At 44.2% G+C, this 21,451-nt stretch overlaps 1 protein-coding gene and 1 long non-coding RNA gene across 2 annotated transcripts in view; one reads left to right on the top strand and one right to left on the bottom strand.

Moving 5' to 3' along the window:
• Positions 1-8,885: 8,885 nt before the first annotated feature.
• On the bottom strand, positions 8,886-11,944 carry LOC116644181. The gene is made up of 3 exons (XR_004301716.1): positions 11,861-11,944; positions 9,286-9,385; positions 8,886-9,191 (listed from the first exon to the last, which is right to left on the bottom strand). It is a non-coding gene; the product is annotated as an uncharacterized LOC116644181 (long non-coding RNA).
• NRG3 (neuregulin 3) overlaps positions 11,081-21,451 on the top strand; it is a 1,018,029-nt gene continuing 1,007,658 nt past the window's right edge. Inside the window, 2 exon segments of the mRNA XM_032423542.1 lie at positions 11,081-11,298; positions 11,300-11,987. Coding sequence (XP_032279433.1) covers positions 11,155-11,298; positions 11,300-11,987 — 832 coding nt within the window. The 5' untranslated portion in view covers positions 11,081-11,154.

Consider the following 21,451-nt stretch of genomic DNA (forward strand, 5'->3'; position numbering starts at 1 on the left):
AAGAAAGAAAGAAAGAAAGAAAGAAAGAAAGAAAGAAAGAAAGAAAGGAAGAAAGAAAGAAAGGAAGAAAGAAAGAAAGAAAGAAAGAGAAAGAAAGAAATGGCCATTTTTCTATAGGGAAAGGGAATTGCTTGGAGAATTTGAATGATGCAGCTTTGTCTGAAAGCTTTAAAGATGAAAGGTATCACTTTTTACCCATTAGCCTGTAGAATGATGAGATCCTGAGTATACTTTGCTACTTCAAAGGGTCACTGGAATACAGCTTCCAGGAATGATTGCTTAAAAATATTGGGCCTTTTTTTTTTTTTTTTTTTGTGAAGGAGGTGTAGTTCCCTCCAAGGCCTTCCTTCAATACCCTTGGAGATTGCTACAAATTTTAGTGTTCACAAACTTTTTGATGTAACTTCTAAATCTTTCTGGGTACCATTTGTAAATTCTAATATAGGACACGAGGTATCTTCTGTCATTCTTCAAGCCTGGGTGGAATTTCTAGAGGTTAGACTAGGGTTCTGTCCTCTTGCTTAAATATTAGATAGATAGATAGATAGATAGATAGATAGATAGATAGATAGGTAAGATATAGATAGATATAGATCACCTCAGTGCATTTGGAGGTTCACATTCAAGAAACTAATCACGCTTTGCCTTAAGAGCTATTTTGCTGCTCAGCCAGTTGTTCAGAGAAGTCAGATGTGTGCCATGGAGAACCATTAGGGATGCTAATTGTAAGTTTACTTCCTTAAGACTTCCAGAGAGAGAAAGGACAGCAGGCAGGGCTGTGTGTGAGGTGGCAAACTGTGTAATTATTTGCAAATCTGCCTTAAGGCAGAAAGCACCAATATCTTCTGTTAGGTCTGCTTGCCAGGGGAATACTTCCTCACTAATTGAATATTTCCTAAGGAGATTATTTTTATGTTTACGTCATTCCCAAAGTGATGATTCTGAGATTTTGCCTAATGTTTTCTTTAATATTTAAACCATTAACCACAAATAGTGTCATTTTGGGCTTTAATCTTATCCAATGTGGTAGAAATTATAAATTGTTTCCATTCACAGTGATTTAGGGGAGGTCAGAGTTGGGTGGATTTTCTTATTCCAGTCCCTGGTGGAGAGTTGTTCATGAAAGCAACCATCAGCACTGCAGTTGGCTGCCATTCTAAACTCCTCTTGTCTGCTTCTGAAGCAAAGTTGGCTCTCCTCGCATAGTGCAGTGGAAGCCAGTTGGCCTGGTTAGTCTCTCAGGGGGTCAACTTTGCATTTCACAACTCTGAGAAATTCCTTTGGGTAAACAAGCCCAAAGAATGATCTGTTTTCACTTTCTGCCTCTTACTTTGTGTTCGGAATTCAATCATCACTGTTCAGTATATAGTTTTATCCCATCCATACATGCAATCCCATTCCTATTCCACCTTATTCCCTTGATACTTAACACAAACTCTGCTCTTACGCCTTCCCTTACTTCTTTACATAAATCAGTACTCACAGACACACACACAGCCCAAGCACACACATGCACAAACACAATTATTGGTCAAGTATGTCAATGTTCAAGAAGTCTGTAGTCACAAGAGAAGACCTCACATTCTTACATCCCAGCATTAATTAAAGACAATTATTTTTGAGAATTTGAATTGAAAAAAAAATGGATATTAGCCAAACTCCCAAGAAAGGCCACAAAAACCTTGATACAAGTTTGTGTGTTTTCTAAATTATATGGGATTGTATCCATGGTTTTAAAGGATTTACTGTGATACAGTTTTATGGCTTCTAAATTCTAAAATACCCTCTGTTAAGCTAACTAGAATTTGAAGGATATTTTTTTCAAATTCAGATACGCTTTTTGTCTCATCCCTGTGGAATTCCTATGTTTTTTCACTGTTTTTCATAGGCACTAAAGATTAGGAGATAATTTTACTCCATATTTCCCATATAAAAAGGAAGCATAAATCTATAAGACCCATTACCACTCTCATTTTAACTAATAATGATTATCGCATGCACATTCTTAAAATGCTAAAAAGAGAGCTATAAATTTGTCAACATTGGAGTTGAGCTTTACCTGAAATCTGTGCTCCTGGAAAACAACAGTAGTTAAGAAAACCATCCCCACAGTTTTGGTTTTCAAAAACCCCTTCACCAATTTATGTTTCAGGAAATGGCTTATCACCAAGAACCACCCCTCCCCATATGACTTAGACAAGACTCCTTGTAAACTCCTTCTCATGACTCTCGTAACATTTACAGATGACCCCTTGTTTACCTGTGTTGAGGCCAAACACAAACCTTTCTTCTTTCTCCTGAACCTGCTTTCAAGGGCAAATATAGACCGTCTAGCCTCTTGCTCTTTATCTCATGAATGATTACCTAAGACTAGGTCTGTCCCCCTAAAACTAGATAGACACAAAAATAAATATTTCCTGTTCAGCTGACTAAGATTTCATCTAACTACAAAACAATTCCAACCTTAAATCGCTCTTCATGCCTCCCAGTGACAATCAAAGGCAAAGCCACCAGGCTGAGACATTCTGATCTTTGGATCTGGGGTGCTCTCCTTACTGCTATTGCCTGAATAAAATCAGTTTCTTTACCTGTTCTCTTTTTCCTTTGGCATCAGTGATGCTGAACATAACTACAACTCTATTCAGATAATTCCACACAAAACTCTGGAGCCAGTTGATTAAGTTCATCATCAAGGGGCACCTGGGTGGCTCAGTCGTTAAGCGTCTGCCTTCGGCTCAGGTCATGATCCCAGGGTCCTGGGATCGAGCCCCACGTCAGGCTCCCTGCTCCGCGGGAAGCCTGCTTCTCCCTCTCCCACTCCCCCTGCTTGTGTTCCCTCTCTGTCTGTCTTTCTCTCTGTTAAATTAAAAAAAAAAAAAAAAAAGTTCATCATCAAGCATTGCTGGAGTACTCTTTTTTATTTTTTCCCTTTACTGTCTGCATTCAGCTTCAGCACTGCACACAGGCACGTCATATACATATATAAACATACGTTTGTAACTTTGTTTAAAATCAGCCTCCACCAAATGGTAAAAGTTTCAAAGGTAGGATAAAGAGTGGGGTTTTCAGGAATTCAAAACCCCTTGGAGTATCTATTTCACAAGGGGTAAGTACTCTTTGGTTTTAGTTAATATTTTCTTCTAAATAAACTAGATGGTGTTTTCCTTCCTTCTTTCTCAATTTATAAGCACCAAGCAAGTTTTGTCCTCTTGAGATATCCTTTCTTAGAGACAAAACAGATGGGCCAAATCTGCTGTAGGTTATTAATACTTATTCTTGGTAATTTTGTGGGTTTCCTTGTATTTAATGTTTCAAGTTTTTATTTAAATTCTAGTTAGTTAACATACAGTGTAATATTAGTTTCAGAAGTAGAATTTAGTGATTCATCACTTACATATAACCCAGTGCTTATCCGAACAAGTGCCCTCCTTAATGCCTACAAGTGCCCTCCTTAATGCCTATCACCCATTTAACCCATCCCTCACCTACCTCCCTCCAGCAACCCTGTTTGTTCTCTATAGTTAAGAGTCGCTTTTATGGTTTGCTTCTCTCTCTTTTTTTTTCCCCTATGTTTATCTGTTTTGTTTCTTAAATTCCACGTATGAGTGAAATCGTATGTTATTTATCTTTCTCTGGCTTTCTTTCTTTTTTTTTCTTAATATTTTTAATTTATTTATTAGACAGAGAGAGACGAGAGAGGGAACACAAGCAGGGGGAGCGGGAGAGGGAGAAGCAGGCTTCCCACGGAGCAGGGAACCTGATGCAGGGCCCCATCCAGGACCTGCAATCATGACCTGAGCCGAAGGCAGACGCTTAACGGCTGAGCCACTCAGGAGCCCCTTTTCTCTGACTTTCTTATTTCTTATTTCACTTAGCATAATACACTCTAGCTCCATCTACTTTGTTGCAAATGCCAAGATTTCATTCTTTTTTTTGGCTGAGTAATATTCCATTGTGTGTGTGTGTGTGTGTGTATGTGTGTGTATACTCTTTCAATAATTTGGCTATTGTTGATAATGCTGCTATAAACATTGGGGTGCATGTTCCCATTTCAATCAGTATTTGTGTATTTGTGTATCCTTTGGGTAAATACCAAGTAGTGCAGTTGCTGGGTCATAGGGCAGTTCTATTTTTAACTTTTTGAGGAACCTCTGTACTGTTTCCACAGTGGCTGCACCAGTGTTTGCATGAGGAGGTCACGTAGTGTGTGTATTGTGTTGGATGGCACGCAACTGAGGGGATAAGTGTACATTTGTCACCTGGGGTGATGGGCCCAGTACTTCTCCCCAATGCTTTTTGCTTGTCCTGAAGCTTACACACCCCTCCAAGATCCAGCTTGTTAATGGTAACAACACAGTGCCAAGCTCTTGTAAATATCTTCAGCAAAACATGTTGGAAAAGATCGGCTCCTTAGAGAATGGCAAGAGGCAATCTGCATTTTCATTAAATAAGAATACTTGCTATTATTTTTGAGCTGCCTACCTCAGGCCAACCACTACCCTAGGCACATAACATGTGACATTTTTCAGCTGCACAAACAGCTGGAAGTCCAAATCAAGTCTGTTTGACTTTAAATTTCTGCTCTTTCTCCTTTATGAATGACTGTATCTACATCAAGAATACATTTCTGGACTGATACAGGAAATGAAAGATATTTTGTGGAACACTCAAAAACCCTCATAGACTACCAGTAATCCGCAGAAGAGATTGTGGGGGAAAATAACTCTCAATTCATACTTTTATCTTAATATTCTGTAGATAAAGCAAGAAGCTAGGCTCATGTTGGCACGTCCGCTATTACGACCGAAGGCCTCAGGGGCTTGGCACCAAGACTGTCTGTGCTCGGGTTTCTGTGAGCAGCTCATGAGAAAGTTCCTATAGCGCAGACATAAAGTAAACCAGTGGAGAATTGTGGAACATTATCTGATTTTTTTCTCTCTATAGAGGGTTATGAAAATTTCATCCCCAAGTCTAAGGAAGCAGAATGTAGATTTCTAGAAAACACGGGTGAGATGAAGCCAAAGTATTATTTATACAAACCTGAACTCACAGCAACTCTTCCTGAATGTAGCTGTATTAGGTTTCTTACAGATAATAGAGTTTGAGACACAGATATTTTTTTCTTCCATTATAAGAAAGCATTTCAGGGAGCTGGCTTTCTACATTGCATGTCTTCTATACTTGCAACTTAACTTACACTTAACCTGATTGGGGAGTGGTGAGAGGCGTGTGGATTGCCAAATGAAATCTTGTAGTCTGAAGAGGGAGTGAGAGAGAACATGAATCTGCCACCTTTGTTTCTGAGCATGCCGAGAAGACATTTCCTTGGATCTTTCCAAAGCCCCAGATTGTCCACGGTTGCTTGATCAGTGAATTGTCAAAGCAAACTTCCATCTACCAGTCCTCCAATTTTAGATCCAATAAAATGATTTCAAAAGAATAGAGTCGTCTGGAGAACTGATCTGAGAAAAATCTACCACCAGTATTTGGGAAAGGTATCAGGGCTAAAAGGGCAAACACTGATGAAGGATCAAAAACTAGATAAGACAAACATTAATGGTAACTTTGAGTGCCAAGAGTAAAGTCCCATGTTGGTACTCTAAAATACAGGCAGTTTGAATTCAGTGCAAAAAAAAAAAAAAAACAATTAGGTTACATCTCACTATGACACTTAGATCCTTCAACACCGAGTTTCAAGCTTATTTTCTACTTCGGCTTCTCCTCTGCAGTCACTCTGCATTCCAACTAGACTCTTAATGCCATAGGATGGCTTCATGCCTTCTTGGCATGGCGGATGCTTAAACTGCTCACTGTTGCCATTGTCCACTTTCACCACCTCCTTGACTGGTGCTTCCTGCTGCTTGTGTGTCTACCCCAATCCAGTGAGGTCTGGCCAAACACCAGGAGTCTGTAATGAACTCTCCAGCATGCTCCTCTGAGGCTCCTCTCCCTGTTTCAGTATAAAAAGGCTCTGTGCTTGTGTACCTCTCACTTTGAACTCAGAGCTCAGGTTCTGCCACAGAAATCTTCACAAAAATCCTCCCTCTGTCTACCATGTGTGGTGCCGTCTATCTACCTAGTTCTTAGTTAACCTGTCTGAAATCTTGGCATTGTCCTCTGGCAACTCCCACTGAAATTTTACATCTATTTTGTCTTAGTGCCTCATTCAGAGCTTTGAATTTCACATCCTGTTATTCAGTGTTTCCTAATTTGTGAGAGTGCAGTTAGGTGATATTCTAAATACCTTAACTCTGGGCATTGTTACAATCATCTTTTTTGACTAGGACATAGCTGCAACTGGAATTCTTCACCTTTACACTTTGTGTTTTTTGCTCTGTAGAATTTATGAATTTTAGTGTTTGTTTTACTTATGATATTGGGATATGATGCTCAAATCTTTGCAGTCAAGGTGTTGTGAACAGGCAGATCCACCCGGAAAATTTTCTAGTACATTTTGGGTGGGTCTTATATGTAAGACATAAAGCATTCTCAAGAAATAAACAAGATTACTCATTGAGTCGTATAAAGAAAACAATTGGTTTCTCTTTTAAAAAAGCCACCATGATTTACTATGAAATGTGATCATAATAATAACAGTAGTGGACTAAACCAAGAGAGAATAAAAAATATGCATCCATGAGAAGGTTAACCCCATTAATCCTTTTTAAAATTTTACTCTGTGAAATATTTTGAGATACCATGTTGTCTACACACACGATTCTAGTGGATGTTATGAAGACTATTACGATTCTGCAGGCTGGACTGGCTTCTGTAGTAACTACAAATATCCAGGGAACGCACAGCTAATAAAAGAACAACCTAGTACTCCCAGGAGGGTCAAGTCCTCATGGCCTGTGAGGATAATAAATAGATTGGAGATACTGGGATTGAAGAAGAGATGTCCTATGTAATCACACCAAAAAGGCATGTCCTTTGTGGTGCAAAACAGCACTTCTCGTTTTCTGAGAGAATACATAATTTATGTATTTGGTTTGTTTCCTTAGTGTCAGTCTCTCCTACTAAAATGAGTTCCATGAATGTAGGGAGATTCTGTTTTGTTTTCTGTTGTATGTTCAATGCCTGGCACCTAGTTCATGAAAGGTTGATCTAGTCAAAGAGCTAAGAAGAAAGGGCGAAAGCATGGGAAGGCAGATTTTTGGCTCAACACACAGGCTTTTGTAATGATGTATACTATCTGCAGGCTGGGCCAGTAAGTCGTGCCTTCTCTAGAGCTACAGCTGGATCAAGCTGACTGTTGGGCTGGGACATTTTGGGGGATGACACATGGGGGGTGTATGGCCACTAAGTTCATTTCTACCCTTGTGGTTCTGAAGATGGGCCTTTGCCAAAGACTTGACAATGGAGGGAACCCAAGATGATGACATTGTATTGTGAGTGATGATAGCTAATTAAACTTGGGGTATGAAAGATTAGGAGTCAGAGATGGCACTGGTACTCCCAGCTTCAGTATTTTGGTGCCACTGAAAGGCAAAACTGAAGTTCAGTAGAAATGCTGGTTTGTGGGCAAATGTTAAGCAATGGTCATAAATTTTGAGTTTAATGTGTTAGTGGATCACACAGGAGACATCCAGAAGGTGATTATGTTCAGGCAGAGATGGAGCTCAGGAGAGGCTGAGGTATGTCATGCCTATTTATTAGAAAAATCCACACCCCTCTCTCCAGGAAGGTATCCGAAAATGTTGCTTAAAAGGTGCCATAGGGGACGCCTGGGTGGCTCAGTGGGTTAAGCGTCTGCCTTTGACTCAGGTCATGATCCTAGGGTCTTGGAATTGAGTCCTGCACTGGGCTCCCTGCTCAGTGGAGAGCCTGCTTCTCCCTCTGCTGTCACTCCCCCTGCTTGTGTTCTCTCTGACAAATAAATTAAATCTTAAAAAAAAAGATGCCATAGGTAAGTAGATCATTTAGCTATAGAATTTAATATAATTATGTAGAATGTAGGTATTATAGTTTCATTTCACAGATGAGAAAATAGAAGCCCAGAGTGACTTTATTGCTTCTTGGGGCCAGAGGTCTAACTTGAATCCCTGTCTTTGGAGTCTGAGTGTGAAGTTATTTCTCCAGTGTTCTGCTTCAGGGAACTGAGAGTCACCAAAATGAGACTCCTCACAATGGGACGGACTAACTGGTTGCTCACTGACAGTGAGAGTGTCCACCACTTGTCCTTGACTCAGCTGTGCCCACACCCCCTCCCCAATTCCAGTTCTAGAGCTTACCACCTGCTACCAGGAAGCCTCACCATAAAACTGCAAGTTAATGATGGTTGCATCTGCCAAACTTTCTTGGATGGGCTAGTACAACGTGCTCCCCAGTACAAGGCTGTCATGCCTGGGCTCTTTTTCCCCTCCTCTAGTGATGATGTTCACTGTGAGAGCAGCTAATGGGTAGTCAAGTGCAATGGCTTGGGATCTGGGAGAAAATGAGCTCAACAGGGAACCATGAATAAGTTGTTAAAGCTAAGTGGAAGTGAGAAGTGGAGGGAATTTGGAGAGGCAGCTGAGGAAGGCATTGGGGAGCACCGAGGCGACATGGGGTGAATTCAGTGAGAAGACAGCTTCAGGAGAGCATTTGTCCAGCGACAGAATTACAGCACCTTTTTGTACCCTGGATTGACTTCAGTGGGCAAAGAAGGGAGGGGTTAGAGAAATGCTGGGGGAGCCAATGAACTAGGAGTGTTTTCTGGAAAACTAATTTCCTGTCTCATATGGCTGACAACAGCACCTGCTATACTTTCACAACATTTTGTGTAAAAGCTAAGTTTTATTTGCTATACAAGAAAGGCTGGCCATAAGTGCCCAGCACCCACAGAAGGTGGAGATTGGGTCAATTTTTACTTAACAGGACTGTGCCTTGCATTGGAAAGCTGAAGGAATAGAGATTCAAGGGTTGTGGCTTTTTTTTTTTTTTTTCTTTTCACTTGCAATTTTTGGAACCGTAATTCAGCACTACTGGATTAGGGCATGTTCTATCAAACTAAAAATCATAAGCTCTCCTATGGAGAAAGTCTCAATGTTATAGCTGAAAGAGGCGACAGCCGCATTACTGCTATCCAAAATAATTTATTAACTGTGTCTGTGCAAAATACTCTGGTAGGCACCAAATCCCAGGAGCTTCGCGTTTCAATGAATCCTCTGCTCTCTGCAGTCTTCTCAGCGTACTGTTCGGCTCTCCACCTGTGAATAAAATGGATACCTTGAAAACTTCATCTTTGTGGAGGCTGTTAACAGTACAAGAGAACGCTGGTTCCTGCATCGGTGGCAATCTTACAGTGCTAGGGAGCTGTATAGGAGGCTGTCATCCTCAACTTCTCATTCTCCGAGCTTGTAAATAAAAGCATCTTTCCAGTTTCCACTTTAGACCAGGAAATCTGGGGAGAGTTGACAAGCGAGGTTCTGCATCATCAGCATAAAGCATGCTGATGCTGGCTCTCTAACCCTTTCTTTCTTCCTCGCCCAGTCCCCCGGACTCCCAGGCAGGTCCCACACTGCACCAGGTACACCGGCGCCTCTCTACCCAAGGTAAGAAACCAGCAACGCAATTTGGGATACCAACCCAAATCCTTCTAAATTTTACCTCTCACCATCAGTTGTCATGTGACAGGTGTACCTGTGCTTTCATCTACATTTAAAGGCAATACTTTGTTTTTTAAGATAAGTTGTTCTCAATCAGCTTGTAGATATCTGCCAGGTGTAACTGCACAAAGCTCGTCTGCTTCACTAGCATCTGTCTGAGGAACTCGGAGGAGAGGTGGCTGTTCATCGAGCAGCACCCGCCATCTGGCCGGGGAGTGCACAGACGCCCTCCCACGCGCACAGGCCCGGCTCCCTTGCCCCGCAGCGTCAGTCTGACCCCGCCGGATCCGTTCGGGAGACGGGCTCACGATCGGTCGGGAGCTGCTTTTGCCAGACACTTCCAAGTGGGGGTTTGCTTAGATCATTTATTTCTCTTGTGCACATTAAGAAACCACCATTAGGTGTTGGTGGGAGGCGCCACTCTGCCTGAAGCCCAGCCCGTCCGCGGCGGCTCCGCGCACACCGCACCCGCCCGGCAGCCAGAGCTCGCCTGGAGCCACCTCCGGCCCGAGGTCCGCGTCGCCTGGGATCCCCGACGCGGTCTCCCGTTTCACCTCCCCAAGCGTGACCGGGCAGCGGCGCCGGGGTGTGATTTCGATTCCTCTGCGGATTGTGGGGTTCCCTCCGCGGCGGGTCCAATAGCACCCGCCGCGGACGCCCCGTGCGCCCCCGGCCCCGGGCTCGCGGCGGCGACGGCGCAGCTCGCTGGAGTTTGACTCTCGGGCGGCGGCGGCGGCGGCGGCGCGGAGCCGCAGGCGGCGGGAGTGAGGCGAGCCCGGCCGCTCGCCCTCCGCGCTGCGCTCGGATTGGTCTCTCCCAGAGAGTGCTGGCCGAGGGTTGGCTGCGGGCCGGCTGAAGAACAGGTGCACCTTGCCGCCCGGGCTCGCGGAGCAGCCGCCGAAGAACGCGGCGCGCCGGGCCGGGCGAACGGCGGCAGCGGCAACCAGGTCGGCCCCCTGTGTCGGAATGCGGCTCTCCGGCGTCCGGCATCCCGCGGCCAGGCGGCTCGGCCCCTGAACGCGGCTCGAGGCCCAGCGGCGGCGCGGGCGGGGGCCCCGGGGAGCGGGCCGGGCGCGGCGCCCCGAGGATGCCGGCGCGGCTGGAGCGCATGCAGGCGGCGGGCAGCGGCGGCAGCGGTAGCAGCGGCGGCAGCGACAGCAGCAGCAGCAGCAGCAGCAGCAGCAGCAGCAGCAGCAGCATCAGTAGCAGCAGGAGCGGGGCCCCGGCGCGCAGGAGGCCGCTTGGCGGGCTGCAGACGCGCCCAGCCGCTCCCTGACCGGCCGGCGGCGCCGGGGGCCCGTCTCGCCCCTCTTCCGTGCTCCTCGCCGCCCCCTCCCCGGCCCGCGTCCCCTCCCCCGCTCCTCTCCTCCCCGCCCGCCGCCCGCCTCTCGGGGGGAGGGGCGTGGGGGCAGGGAGCCGATTTGCATGCGGCCGCCGCGGCCGCTGCCTGCGCCCGAACCCGCCGCCGCCGCCGCCGCCGGAGCCCGCGCCCGCGCCCGGCCCGCGCGGCCCCATGCCTCTGGCGCGGCCCTCGGGGGGGCGAAGGTGAAGACCGGCTCCTAGGATGAGTGAAGGTGCGGCTGCTGCCTCGCCACCTGGAGCCGCTTCGGCAGCCGCCGCCTCGGCCGAGGAGGGCACCGCGGCGGCTGCGGCGGCGGCAGCGGCGGGCGGGGGCCCGGACGGCGGCGGCGGCGAAGGGGCGGCCGAGCCCCCCCCGGGAGTTACGCTGTAGCGACTGCATCGTGTGGAACCGGCAGCAGACGTGGCTGTGCGTTGTGCCTCTGTTCATCGGCTTCATCGGCCTGGGGCTCAGCCTCATGCTCCTCAAATGGATCGTGGTGGGCTCCGTCAAGGAATACGTGCCCACCGACCTGGTGGACTCCAAGGGGATGGGCCAGGACCCCTTCTTCCTCTCCAAGCCCAGCTCCTTCCCCAAGGCTATGGAGACCACCACCACGACCACTTCTACTGCGTCCCCCGCCACCCCCTCCGCCGGCGGCGCCGCCTCTTCCAGGACGCCCAACCGGATTAGCACCCGCCTGACGACCATCACGCGGGCGCCGACTCGCTTTCCCGGGCACCGGGTGCCCATCCGGGCCAGCCCGCGCTCCACCACCGCACGGAACACTGCGGCACCCCCGACGGTCCTGTCCACCACAGCCCCCTTCTTCAGTAGCAGCACGCCGGGCTCCCGACCCCCGGTGCCAGGAACCCCCAGTACCCAAGCAATGCCCTCCTGGCCCACTGCGGCATACGCTACCTCCTCCTACCTTCATGATTCTACTCCGTCCTGGACCCTGTCTCCCTTTCAGGATGCTGGCACCACCCCTTCCTCCTCCTCGTCTTCCTCCTCCTCTACCACCACCACGCCAGAAACAAGCACCAGCCCCAAATTTCGTAAGTATACACCGGGTCTGAACTCTGATTTACTACTGACTTTCCGTTTTGCCCTCCTGCTGTCTTTTCCCTTCCGCCGCCTGTCTTCTAGCATCCTCCACCCCTCACCCAATTCCAGGTTTGGAGCGCTGAATGAGATAGGTAACCTGGCCGCAAGGGAGGAAAAAGGTGCGGGTCTGTTCGGGGTCCGTGTGCGGGGTGGGGGTGGGGGGCGGTAGGAAACGGACACAGATTGTCAAGCTCCACCCGGCCTACTTCAGTGGGTCCCAAACGAGAACAGATCTCCTAACTCCCTTCAAAGGGTTAACGCGAGCGCGATTTCTGCTCACTGCAGACCTGCTGGCGAACTCCCGGATCCGGCTCCTATTGAGAGCTGGGGAGGGAGGGAGGGCCTTCCCAAAAGCACTGAGCCCTTTCCCCGCCGGTAGGAAGGAGTGAAAGAAAAGCACATGCAAATTGAGCGATGATAAACCACAAAGGGAAGTTCTGTCCGTGTGGGTGCGTGTGTGCGTGTGTGTGGGGGGCTGATTTGATGGAAATGTTGATAGAATGAAGCTGTCGACTTACAGCAGCCCTGATCCGGGCAGCGACCAGGAAGGGTTAATTAGAAGCCATTGGGGGAGGTAGGGAAAGGAGGCGATCCATGGCGTAGGGGTAAAGTGGTCACCACCCCCCTCCATCCCCCACCCGCCTCCCCCCCCAGCCTGCCCATGGCCCTTCCCGGGTGTAGAGATTGATTCTGTGGCCTCCCAGAGTGAGTTAAGTAGGGGAAATAGCAAGGGAGCCCTGCCGAGCTACCGCCTCTAGGGTCCTGACGGAGGAGGAGTTTTTTCTGCTGTCAAGCGTTTGCTTTTGTTCCTTTCCCAAAGGTGGGCTGTGAAACCTCATCTCCCTTCCCTCTGTGCCTGAAAAATATAAGGGGAATTGGACAGAGTTCTCTGCACTCCAGGGGGAGAACGTCCAACCCCTTTGAAACAGGTCACTCTGTGAATGTAGCATCTTTAGCCTGGGCGCGATTCCTGCCAGCACTGGCCAGTTTACCCCAAGAGTGATAGCTTCCTATGTGTTTGTATAGGTGGTGTATATTTTCTCTCTATTTTTACAAATGTTTTGTGTGACTAATTGACTTCCCACCCCCTACCCCCCTCCTTGCTCTTAAAGGAAATGTTGGGAAGCTTCTCACTCTATTGATCAGGATATTGGAAACAGTTTGCAACCTGTGAAGGTTATTTAGGACAAACCCCCCGCCTGCCAGTTCAAGTTCTGTTTAAGCCTGTTCTCCAAAAACTGTCTTTACATTGTATTTCTGTTTTGAGCTATAACATCTGGAGAGGAAGAGGGCTCATCATTAACTCTTCAGTAGGAATACCTGGCTTGCTTTCAGTCATCTGACAATTTTTCATTTCTCTGACCTGTGATCTTATTAACCTGGGTGTTATTTAACCCTTGAAACTTTTTAAAAAAAAGGATTTAGTGCATTTGTGGGTAAGGTCCAAGAGAGAAATTCCTTAATGCCCTGACTCTGGGAGAAAAAAAAAAAAAGATAAATTGGGAGTCAGCAAGAAGAGGGGAAGGAGGGAATCTGCCACAAACCAGAATGGCAGTCAAACCCTATAACTTGCTGCTTCCTTCTCCTTTGGCTGAAGCAGTCTTTTTGAGAGCACATTTTCTCAGGAGGTGTTTAGAGGCTTCTCTCAGCAAATCTAGCTTGAGTTTTGTGGAGGATAAAGGATATGCAAGTGTATGTATGGACATATTCAGTGGTTTGAAAATATATATGTGTCTATCCTGAAGACCTCAGATTTTTTATCTTTTGATGCAATTGATACGAATAATGGAGTGTGGGTGTACTTCTCAACTGTGTGTGTGTGTGTGTGTGTGTGTGTGTGTGTGTGTGGCGGGGGGGATATTTCATGTTCTTTCTCAATTGATTTCCTTGTGTTGCATTCCGGAGGTCTTTAAAGAAAACCCCAAGGTAATTATTTCTACCTCTCCATGCTCCTTTTCTACATTCTGTAGAAGGGAATGGCAACCTGTTTAATAAGTAATGATTATTGACAAGACTCTCAGCCCCAAGGAAAAGGGGTGGGGGGAGAATCTGTAAATGGTGTCAGTGTTCACTTAGACATATAAGCAGCATTTGTTTTATGTGTATCTGAGGTCCAGCTCTTGCTATTTTTTACACCTTCAACAAGGAGTTGAATTAAGGGGTAAAACACTAGTATGCAAATCCAATAGAAACTGACCTGGTTTGCATATATCAACAAGGGAAATTTTAATGAAAGAAAGATTATGCAGTTTCTATAAAACATGAATTTAAATAGGGTGGTTTATATGGTAATTTAGAGAAAAGGATAGTTTGTGTGTGTGTGTGTGTGTGTGTGTGTGTGTGTCCAAGATTGCAGGATGATTAACCAAAGGATATAAGGATTTCATTTGAGGGATTATTAGCACTGCTACTGTGGGCTGAAGAATGGCCTGAATGTCTTGCATTTTATTTTTCACTTGTTTTGATTATGTTACTAAAGTTCCCAGGAGAGAAATTCCCCTTTTTCCTAGTTCCTACTGTCAGACTTAAGTATATATATATTTTTTCTTTCTGTTTCTTTTTTCTTTTCCTTCTTCTTCTTCTTCTTTTTTAATGAAAGTCATGAATTATGTTGTAGCACCTGAGGACAGCTAAGGATAAGGCTCTGTTTCTTCAAGACTAAGTCACTAATTCCTTAATGGCCAGGGTCTTGGCTCTTGAATTGAACATCTCAGGGTTTACAGAATGAATGTCTTTGTGTTTGTCTTAGGTCAGTCAGAAGGATCTTGTCTGTAAAGGCAGCACAGCTCTTGGGAGGAAAAGGGGCTGGTTCACTCTTGAATAAACACACTTACTGATGGGTAGTAGGCAAAACAAAAGCTATTTTTGTTATGCGGGAGGCTCACTTTAGAAGACTCTAATTTTCTGTTGGATTAAAGACAAAGAAAGATTGAATTTAAAAGGCAGAAGGAGGGGAAGGGCTTGAAGTTGACTATTCTCTTGTCCTCTTCCAACCTTTAGACCCTGCGCTGGACCAAAACTTTCTTCCACATTACTGCGATCTCTTGGGTTCCCAGTTAGCTGCCCAAGACTTGCTTTTGCTTCAGATATTTTTTTAGAAGCAAATATATTAAACGTATTGCCACCAGATTATTTCACCAAAGACCTCTTCGAAGCATTTTGCCTCTGAGAAGGTAGATTAGTTCGGAAATTTTTCAAGACAAATGAAGATTTACTATAGACAGGAGAGGAACAGTGATTTTGACCAGTTTACAAAGAGCCTTTTACAGCACAATGAATTGTGTTTTCAGACTTGAAATTTATATGTAGAGTGTTGACAGTGCCAGTCTGGATTGTTACTTTACTCAGCCAGAAGCCCTGTTTTAACAGTTCAGAGTTCAGAGTCATTGGCTAAATTCAGAAACTGAAGACAAGAGAAAGCTACTTTTAATTGGTTAGTGTTAGGGCCCTAGTGGAAAGTGTATATTTAATTACAGTAAGTAAGACCACAGATCTCAAATAGTGTATTTAGTGAAGAGGTAAATAGAATGTATCATTGATGTATAATCATGGTATGGGGGTGATTTTATTATAACCAAGTCTATTTCATTGAAACTTTACCTAGTCATACCTGTTGTAATTTTGAAGATAGCCTTTGATAACACTGAGTATTTTCTTTTCTTTATTTAAATTTTATTTAAATTCAATTAATTAACATACAGTGTATTATTAGTTTCAGAGGTAGAGTTCAGTGATTCATCAGTTGCACATAACACCCAGTGCTCATTATATCACGTGCCCTCCTTAATGCCCATCACCCAGTTACCCCATCCCCCCACCCAACACTGAGAATTTTCCTGTATTCTTTTCAAAAGATTCCAGTCTTTCAGTAAGAGTACTCTTAGTTGTTTTATTGCATCCTTAAAAATACTTTGTTTAAATAAAATTACTTCTATGTATTGTCCTCTATTTACATGAATCCAAGCCTTCAAAGGAATTCTAGCATAGCAGGTCCCAACCCCACCAAAGTGAGAGGTCAGTATTTCTTATGAAATTCACTTGAGAGCTTTTTGATGAGCACATGTTACAACCTGAGTATGTTTTGATTTCCTTGGCCTTAATACAGGATTATGAGACTTTTCTGCTTTAATCAATTATACTGTGTGTTTTGCTCTTTAGATACTTACGTTGTACTTCATCATACACACACACACACACACACACACACACACACACACACACACACACAAACCAAAGGGCACGGGCTGGTGTGGGCAAGGCTCTTTCTAGAGCCATTTTTAGTTTGGTCTTGGTGCATGAAGACAGTGTGGTTTAAGCCTTCCTCCTCTGTTCCCCATGACTGCTAAGGGATTGGTAATACTGTTGGTAATTGAGATGACCTTTTGCAGGGTTGATTTGTGAATCCATCCACCTATTGTATTTGTGCTGTATTTCCTGGATAGCCTTTTTTAACACAGTGATGATCCATAAACCAGTTAGAAAGGGGGAAAAAAAACCAAACAAACCCAACAAACAGACACTAGAAGCTGGTTTGTGGCAACTTCTGTCTGTTACTTTTCCAAGTCCAGATTGGGCCATGAGCAAGAGTGCAGGTGCAGGGTGACTCAGTTCCGTCTCGGGAGGTCTGGTGTGCAGAAGAGCAAGTTCTCTCTTCCCTTGGGGATGCTTCCCCAGCTCTTCCTCCTGTCCAAAGCATAATGGGAAGAAGTCAGATTTTCAGCTTGCTTCTTTTGTAGAAATTCTTTCCTCATAACCTCTCATATCTAGTGCCAAGCATATCTTGATATTCTATCTGGGATGTTGAAAATGGAACATGAAAGTTGGCCCTGAAATATATAAGAGCAAGGAAAGAGCCATAAATCTAAGTCTGTAAAAGGCATTTGAATTACTTGTGAATAGAACTGAATTTCATTTTTTTCCCTTTGAATCTGTTTTTATCCTCAGACTTTTGTGTTGTGTGAAGCAAAGCTGTACTGGGTTGACAAATACCACTGAGACGTCTTGAGATCCTAGATGTTTTTCTTGTCCACACCTAGGAAAGTGTTTCCTCCAGAACCATATACATATTGAAAGGGGTGGGGGGATCAGACTCAGTTTAAAGCTTTCTAATATCAGGATGAAAACATACCTAAAGGGGCGCCTGGGTGGCTCAGTCGTTAAGCGTCTGCCTTGGGCTCAGGTCATGATCCCAGGGTCCTGGGATCGAGCCCTGCATTGCATCGGGCTCCCTACTCGGTGGGGAGCCTGCTTCTCCCTCTCCCACTCCTCCTGCTCGTGTTCCTACTCTTGCGATCTCTCTATGTCAAATAAATAAATAAAATCTTAAAAAAAAAATGTACCTAAATAGGTGTTTTCCATTTGTGCAATTAATGAAAGTTGTAGGATAGATGCTTAGTTTGATTTTCCATCTTTACCACTGCTTCATTGGGACTTCCTGTATTCCTGTTGAATAATGGCTCTCTTGAAGGTTCCTTGTAGACTTTTGATTTTTTTTTAGTCCTTTATTTCTTAGTTTATAGTGTAAGCAGTAGGCTTTCAAATTTTTCCTAGATAGTCTTAACATCGCCATGTCATTTCAAGTTGTTGTAAAAGTCAGCCCTTTTGGTAAGACAATGTTAGACTACGTTGATGTAGAAATTTGAGAAAAAAAATTCTACCCATTTATGCAATTGTGTTATTACACCGTCTCGGGTACTTTATTTTTTAAAATAAAAAAAATTTGAAGGATTCCAAAAACTTGGCCAAAGCCTAATGGCCACTTATTGTCCCACTTAGATTGGCATACAAATCATACAAAATTTTGACAGCATTTGTTGTGTGATTCCACAAAACAGTAGTTCAACTGAATATAAACTATTATGTCTTTTCATATAATTGTGTTGTCTTCATAATACATGTCATGTTTCAATATTTTAATTCATTTTATTTTTATTTTATTTTATTTTTTTTTAAAGATTTTATTTATTTATTTGAGAGAGAGAGAATGAGAGAGAGCACATGAGAGGGGGGAGGGTCAGAGGGAGAAGCAGACCCCCTGCCGAGCAGGGAGCCCGATGCGGGACTCGATCCAGGGACTCCAGGATCATGACCTGAGCCGAAGGCAGTCGCTTAACCAACTGAGCCACCCAGGCGCCCCTTTAATTCATTTTAATGAATGTTTATTAAACATCAATTTGGGGCATTGCAATGCTGGTAGTTAACTGGTTAATTTAAGAAGTCTATAAAAGTAATATTTTACAAAGCAGACAATTAAAATAAAGCTTTCTCCCATATCTTGATATAGGGCCAATGCTTTTTCTTGAGTATGCGTCTATAAGTTTGAGCTTAGCATGTTTTTCTTTTCCTTCCTTTTCTTTTTCATAAGCCATACCTCTAATCACCTCTTTCTTCTTTAAAGACACTGGTAAAGGGGGCGCCTGGGTGGCTCAGTTGTTAAGCGTCTGCCTTCGGCTCAGGTCATGATCCCAGGGTCCTGGGATCAAGCCCCGCATCAGGCTCGATCCCAGGGTCCTGGGATCAAGCCCCGCATCAGGCTCGATCCCAGGGTCCTGGGATCAAGCCCCGCATCAGGCTCCCCGCTCGGCGGGAAGCCTGCTTCTCCCTCTCCCTCTCCCCCTGCTTGTGTTCCCTCTCTCGCTGTGTCTCTCTCTGTCAAATAAATAAATAAAATCTTTAAAAAAAAAAAAGACACTAGTGAAGGAATCTGAACCAGACTCTTTATAGATACTGTACTATGTCCCCTACCCCGCTATCTTTTATAGTTTTCTTGCACATATAATTCAAAGTAATTTTATTCTTTTTATTTTTTGTCACCATTTGGAGTTTCTTCAAAGCATTCACCTATGTTTTAATAGAAACTACAATTATCTTTCTTTTCCACAATCACGTATCAGTGGCTTACATCAAATTTAACTAAATTACGTAATTACGGTAAGAGCAACTGACATAAACAGGTTGGTTACCCTGGCTGAGTGTTGGTAAGCACACAACTCAAAAGTTGGTCCCAGTGGTGTGGGTGCTTCTTTGAGCTTGGCCTGCTGCTATGAACTTGTCACTGTCCCCGGCCTAACGGTGTTCATCACACTGGAGGGATGGTGACAGTCAGCTGGCTTAGTGGAGCCAGGTTAAGAAAGTGACTCCTTTAGTAGTCAGTCATGACTACTTTTTGGGATTTTTGTGGGAGGGTGATGGAGATTTGCATTAAAAACAAAAAACCAAACCCAAAATCTGTCGCCTTAAATCCTGTGATAACTGTGCAACCTCAAAGAACCATTTTAATCTCTCTGAACTTTAATGTCCTCCTCTGGGATCATGAGGGTCATGATAATTACCTGCCTCGTATACCATTCGTGCAAGGGCTTGTAAGCTGCAAAAACACTTTCCTGTTTTTATGTCAAGAGAAATGGGAAGTGAATAGACTAGGTCTTTTCCTCCAAGAGCACATCAGGCTGTTGAATTCAGTTGAAATATTGGAGCTAGTTTGCTACCTAGCTTGAGGGATCTTTTATCACAATGAGAGATTATTGTTCTTCTATGCCCTTGGATCTTTCCCATGCTCCTCTCGAATACGCTGGCACACACAGTCGAATATGGTGTGGAAATCTACCTCAAATCACGTTGGAAATTTAGTCTGCTCCACAAACTGGAGCCCACCATTTCTCATCCTTTGCTTGGCACACATTTTTTTAAGCTTATTTTGGACATACGTTTTTCAAAGAGAGGAACCGAAGTTTTCTGGGGAAAAATGAGTGAGATTGTTGAATGATCGGGAAACCTAAAATCTACAGAAATCTTCAGATTCTTGATGAAAGAAAAAAATGCCCTATGCCTTGCTTTTGTTCCATTCCCACACTGTCTTATTGTCATTGAATCTTGGGAGTTTGGAGAGAACATTAGTAAAAACAGGCAATCTCTGCATTGTATGCTAGTCCCCTCTTTATTTAGAAGTTACTGTGATTTAGGTCCCAGAGGATTGATAAGTGGCTTGTATCCATCAAACAGCTCTTTTAGATGGATACCTTTGCACTTTGGGGAACTTTTCCTATTAGCAGTTTGAAAACATCGTGGCCTGGTTTGTTGGAAACTTAATCCTGATCTATATTTCAAAGTATTACTTTTTTGTTATAAGCCTTTAGTTTTCAAGACAGATTGGTGATTGTACATAAATCATAGATTGCCATTCCTAGGCATAAAAAGAGACAAGTCAGAAACAAGCCTGCAAACTGAATTGAGGTTAAAATTTAATAATAGAAATTTAGCAGCTTCCAATGATAAGATTTTTCTCTTTGAGGCCTTTTCTTAGAAGTGGTAGTGTGTATCATGGCTGCAATGTAGGCTATAAGAGCATTAGAAAAAAAAAGATCATTTGGATCTATGCAACTATTTTAGCATGAGTACATTATAGGCAGGATTATGAGAATAGAATTTGTATGCTAAATATTTGATAGGAATTCCTGAATATAGATCCTGTCTCTTAAGAGACCCTTCCCGTGACGACATGTGATCCTAGTCATGATCTTCCTGGGAATTGCCAGAGCGTTAGAACTTACTAAGAGAAAAATCACACTCTCATCATCATTTTGGGATCAGAGTCTGTTGATGTCTGTGCCACAAATGTTACTTTTAGAAATGTGGAAGAATTCTTCACAGAATCTCAGTCTTGGAATGGGTTTGAGAGTTTAGGCAGTAACAGTGAGAACTGCTGTTTGTGGGGTTTTACTGTGTGCCAGGAGGGCCAGCACTTTATGTTTTTATTTATTGCCATATTGATTGCCTTATTGATTGATTGAAACAAGGACTCAAAGACCGTCATCTAGACCAGTAGTCCAGGTATGATGATCTCAATCATACAGCTAATCTAAGCCTGGCTTAGAGTGGTTCTGTAATTTGCCAAGGACATGCTAAGTGGCATAGCTTGAAGAATCATGAAGGTTGAAAGATCATTTTCCAGGTAATCTCTCTCCACCCCAGATACTAATCCGTTGGTAAGAGTGTGGCCTTATCTGTTGTACATGGCCTCTTTCAATCCCTTTAGCTCAGGGACCATGGCATTTGCCATCATAAACTCCATAAATGGCACATCTGCCCTGTACCTGTTTTTTGCTATGGTAAAGGGAGCCTTTTAAACCAGAGAAATTGTCCTGGTTTTCAGTCCAAGGAGAAATTTAGGTGATGTGTCAACAAAAGATAAAGAATGTGTTCTTTAAACTCTTATTCCTTGATCTGCTAATTCTGTTTTCAACTGTGGCTGCTTGTAGGTGATTCAGTAGACCAATGACAGAGAACAGTTACAGACTTTATTTTTCTGCTCCCTAAGATCCAGCCAGAATTGTCTTCTTTGCCCATTGCAAACTTGCTTTTGATTACAGTAGTTACTGCATCACATGCTGAGACTGACCAATGGAAATGTATCAGG

The sequence above is a fragment of the Phoca vitulina genome, unplaced genomic scaffold (assembly GCF_004348235.1).
Source record: "Phoca vitulina isolate PV1807 unplaced genomic scaffold, GSC_HSeal_1.0 scaffold29, whole genome shotgun sequence".
Classification (NCBI taxonomy): domain Eukaryota; kingdom Metazoa; phylum Chordata; class Mammalia; order Carnivora; family Phocidae; genus Phoca; species Phoca vitulina.